The 5,000-nt window shown below is 40.3% G+C and overlaps 1 protein-coding gene across 13 annotated transcripts in view; it reads left to right on the top strand.

Annotated features, from left to right (window-relative positions):
- Window positions 1–5,000, top strand: part of LOC137985378 (follicle-stimulating hormone receptor-like) — a 27,826-nt gene that overhangs the window by 18,076 nt on the left and 4,750 nt on the right. For all 13 annotated transcript variants that reach the window (XM_068832978.1, XM_068832981.1, XM_068832977.1 and 10 more), the window contains 4 exons: window positions 92–160; window positions 1,279–1,344; window positions 3,065–3,136; window positions 3,904–3,975. In XM_068832978.1, the coding sequence (XP_068689079.1) occupies window positions 92–160; window positions 1,279–1,344; window positions 3,065–3,136; window positions 3,904–3,975 (279 nt within the window). The remainder of the gene's footprint in view (window positions 1–91; window positions 161–1,278; window positions 1,345–3,064; window positions 3,137–3,903; window positions 3,976–5,000) is intronic.

The raw sequence follows: 5,000 nt of genomic DNA, 5'->3' as shown, positions 1-5,000 counted from the left end.
GCAAAACAAATACTGATTCGCAATTATTAACGAAAAAAACCTATCCTGTCACAGCTGATGTTTTTTTTTTTGTTTTTTTTTGTTTTTGAAGGTATTTGAATCACAATAATATCAAAACGATCACTCCTTGGGCATTTGATAACTGCAGCCTGATTACTTTGTGAGTAACGAAAAAAATTCCCTTTGATATTTTTGACGTCAATGGTGAAATGGATTATATTTATTTACTATTCTTTTTTAATTAACAAGTGTGTTGTCTTTTGCCGGTGATTGCGGTTAATTGTTTACCATTTTCAAGCAGAAACCGGTTGGTACTAGGTTTGTGAAAATGGTAAGCAAAAACTCCCGAATGGGAAATTCAGTTGGGATCGGTGTGTACCATTTACACAATTCGTTCAAGTTTATCGAGAGAGTCTGGAGAGAGGCAAAATCATGGGGGAATGCAAATGGTGAACACGTTTTCCGTTTGGAAAATCCGTTTGAGAATTTTGGACTACCGTTCAAGAAATCCCGTTATCTCCGGAAATTTTCCGTTCGGGAAGACCAAAATAGGCTTACCATTTACATTCCAACCGAAGATTCTGGATTTTTTTGGTAAATGGTAAACAGCCTGCGTTTCCGTCACATGTGTGAGGCATCCTAATTGGTATTGAAGCACAAGCATGACGAAACGAACCTAAAGGCTCATCGAAATTAATAAGTCACCGTCACCGTTTTTAAACGTCATCGTTTTCAATGGGCTCCGTTTTCTCCTGTCCACACTTAAACTGGAGGGTTTTGAAAACGATGCGTCAGGTTCTCAAAACTCTTCACTTTTGAAACCGTTTTCGAATGTTTCCATTTTGATCAGCGTTTTCGGGCGTCTTAGGGTAGATGACAGCATAGTTTATACAGGGGAATTTTTATGAAACCGGACAAATTTCTTTGTTGTAGGCTTTTGTTCTCTTTTTTGGCCTTGACCGTGTGCAAAATACGAAAATATTTTCTTTTCTTGTTTCAAGCCTTTGTACATTTCTGAATAAATTTTAAAAGCATGAGTTTGACGTCATTAGCGGAAAACGGCATATATTAGACTTACTAAAAGGGTGTATAGTTTTTATTTCTGTTGCCTGAAGTCTGTTATTTTCGGTTTGAACGAAAAACTCTGATATTTTATACCTCAAAATTAAGGGCTGCTTCCTCCCTGAAATTAAGACCAAAACAACGTTTCTCTCCTGCTAGATGTTTACTATTAGCTCTGAATTTGGTGGACCTTTGTGCTCATGTTTTGCTTCACAGGTGTCTGGAATATAACCAGCTATTGGAGCTTCCCGTCTTTGGAAGAGAAACAGGAATTAAGTATCTGTAAGTTTCATTAATGAACCACAGTTTGTTATAGATCAGTGGGTCCTTTGGTTTTACTCGATAGCTCGCTCGTTTCCATACAGTCTGTGTTTAAAACACGATTAATTAGTTATATTTCCCTTCTAGCAGAGATCTCTTTTCTTTTATTTTCGCTGGGCTGACGAGTACTGGAAAAGAGACGTTTGCCATCGGTCGAAACTCACTGTGTTGAGCATGTGCGACCATGTGCGGCAGTTACTTAGCGACCGAATCCTCGTGTGACCCTTTGTGTTGTGCGGGCTCATTAACACACAGCGGAATTACTATAAAGAAATGTGCGGGACATAGCAGGCTCAAGTCGCAGTCAGCAAACATATGATGGAGCATGCGGTTTGAAGAGTGCTGTCCAAGGTTATGGACGGTGGTTGAATCAAAGTGAGACTACGTTTACTCTACAGCAAAAGTTTAGGAACGGTTTAGTACAGGATTCCTTTTGGTGTTAACCAACAAATAAACATGAATCCGGCATGAAAGGTTCCCAAATTCGTCACGAATCCGGAATCCAAAATGGAAACTTTGTATCCGAATACTTTGAATCCGAAACTTTTCGTTTGTGTAAACAACGTATCCCACTAATCCGGATAGTCTAAGCCCGCTCGCGATCCTTCTGGATTGCAAGATGGCGGCCGAGTTACCAGAATCTACAGCATTTTGCTGGCGATTTTTCTTACGAGAAAAAAGACTGGTGTTGTGTGGGAATCTTTTCTCTCGTCATACTCACGTAACGTACAAATTCACTTCATATGTCCTCATATTTGCTCTTCATGGACTCTCACTCGAGGCCTTTAAAATCTTGTTGTGATGAGTAACATGGAACGACGCCGAGTCACACTTCCACTTCACTATCAGTCTAGTTTAACGCACCTGTATTTTCTGATTTTGGCTTTGGATGCCATTTGAGTAATAAAACAGTTTTTTGTAACCGGATTTAACGAGTTAGTGTAAACATTTTAACATCCGCGAATGGTTTCATGTGAATATGCACGAATCCAAAAACTTTCCCCTAGTTTCGACCCATGGTAGAAGTCTCTTTTCTCTTATTCGTCAGCCCAGCGAACGCAAACGAAAAGAGACCTTTACTAGCAGAGAATGGTTTTATCAAACGAGTTGACTGATAAAGGTAAATTAACCACCGTAAAGGCTGTTGAAACTCAACAGACGCACGGCTGTGTGCTTGCTTTAATGTTGGATGATGTTGGATCCGTTTGGCCAGGCCTGTATGGGTTAATGAAAAGATACTGGAAATACTCACACACAGACACTACTTTAATTTGAAATGTAAAAAACTTGGCCCGATTTTATGACTAAAAAAAATTAATGCCTCCATGGAATAAGGATTCCCGGATTTGAGCTGTACGCACGGGCGTACGTGCGTATATGAACGCTACGCCCCCGTGAGTAATAGATCACAGATGACGTCAAAATGTGATAAGAACAAGAAAGTAGCACACGAGGCCATAACCGAGTGTCAATGATGTTCTTACCACAATTTAACGTCTCCTGTGATCTATTACTGAACAGACGCATGGAATTTAAAAACAAAATTGGTTGCAAACAGAGATCTCCGCGGATTAAAGTCAGTTTTTCTTTTGTAAAGGAGTAGAGTTTCCCTTTAATTTGTATTGTATACTTTTGCTAATGTACATTTTTCTTGTTTGATTATATTATTGTAAAACTTCAGGGAAATGACAGGCAATCCAATCAAAAGGCTTAATGTTGCAACGTTGGCAATGTACACAAATCTTACATGGCTGTAAGTAGTAGATGGGAATTGTATTTTGTCGTGTCTTAGAGCTGTTGTCATATCTTGCTGAAATATATTGACTGACAGTATTATTAATATTCTTTTTGCACTATTTATCACGGTGACACCAACAAGCGTTTAGTACTTTATACGAAATGCACTGCTATCGGTTCAGAATGGACAGGAGCTCAAGGGGAGCCTCTAGTTCCACTAATTCATCGAATCAACCCTTTCCCAAGTAAATGTATTTTGCAGCGAAAAGTATCGTATTTCCCTTGAGGCTAAGATAGCTTTGTTTGATTGTGCAGGGATGGCGCAGTGGTGAGAGCAATCGCCTTCCATCAATGTGGCCCGGGTTCGATTCACAGATTCGACGTCATGTGTGGATTGAGTTTCTTGGTCCTCTTCTCTGCGGGTACTCCGGTTTTCCCTCTCATCAAAAACCAATATTTGACTTGATTTGCGTTAATTGTTAATTTCAGTTTACGAAGTCCCCAATTAGCGCTCCAGTGCTAGAATGACCAGACACTTAAATAAAGCTCCTTTCCTTTCCTTTATTGTCTTTTGCAACAGTGGGCGTGCTGAATCTTCCAATTGGGAGGCGTTCTATAAATAAATCTACTCGGGAAAGGTTTGACTCCTAGGCCAAGTATGGAGGATAGAGGTTCCCTTTGATAGATCATTTGACGTAGCCATTGTGGAGAGGAAAAAGAAAGAAAATACAAAAGCCTAGTATGGTGTATTCTTTCATTTACTTTAATTCTTTTAATTTCCAGTTACATTGGTGAGACGAATATTGCGGAGTTGCCAGGCTTAGTATTTGAAAAGAACAAGAAACTTGACACACTGTAAGTTGTATTTTCACATGCGCGCACTACGGACTAGGGATTAGAGGGAAGGGGGTCACGTTCGAATAACAAGCATCCCTTCGTGGGGAATGTTGCAAGAGTTTCCGTTGCTTGCTTCAAATCTACACTTTTGTTTGGAAGGACACGGTATGGAGCCTTTCGTATAAAAATGATGCCCAAACCTCCAATCGGCATGGAAACTAGTTGTCCCCACAATGCCTTGCGATATTCGATCCCTTTGTCCTCCGAACACCAACCAACTACTGTGTTTGTGTTATCACTGATATTAGGGAGCTTAAGCAACGACAGCGGCGACGGCAACAAGAACGTCACAAATTTGCATATTTAGTAAACAAAAATAATAGCTTACCACGCCCTGCACGTGCGTTTTTCACTTTTGTCCAATTCTTTGCCGTCGTCAGCAAAGCTACAACGTGAAATAGCCAAATTTGAGGTTTTATGAAGAACGCCAGCACTTGAGGATATATTTTCATTTCTTCCCCTAGATTAACCGTCGTTCCGACCAATGTCAATTTTGAAGAACTACCACACCCTTGTCCTTTTAAAAAGGTTGAAATAGTCACGAAGCGATTAAAATAACGCGAATTTATATTTTGAGATGACATTCTCGTTGCCGTCGCCGTTGTCGCTGGTTAAGTTCCCAAAGACAACGGCTACGGCAACCACAACGCCACAAAGCAAAAATATCATTGGTTAAAAAAGGAAAAATATTCGTGCTGCACGTGCTGCCCGAATATTTTTCCTTTTTCGTGATTTTTCTGCCGTACTCCACAAAACAACGTGAAACAACGTGATGACAACGTGAGCATTTAACAATGAACCAATCATCTTCTACTTTTACTTTAAAACCGTTCGTACCCCATCCAGGTACAGGATAGTTCGCTCGTATTGTACAAGGTGAGCAAGATGGAATAATCGCGAAATACTTGCAATGGGCCGTTGCAAGAGAAAATGAGGGGACAGCAAAGGAGGATCCCGGTCCAGCCCTTGGGATATGTGATGTC

The sequence above is a fragment of the Montipora foliosa genome, chromosome 14, assembly GCF_036669935.1.
Source record: "Montipora foliosa isolate CH-2021 chromosome 14, ASM3666993v2, whole genome shotgun sequence".
Taxonomy (NCBI): domain Eukaryota; kingdom Metazoa; phylum Cnidaria; class Anthozoa; order Scleractinia; family Acroporidae; genus Montipora; species Montipora foliosa.
This window is presented reverse-complemented; position numbering and strand designations above follow the sequence as displayed.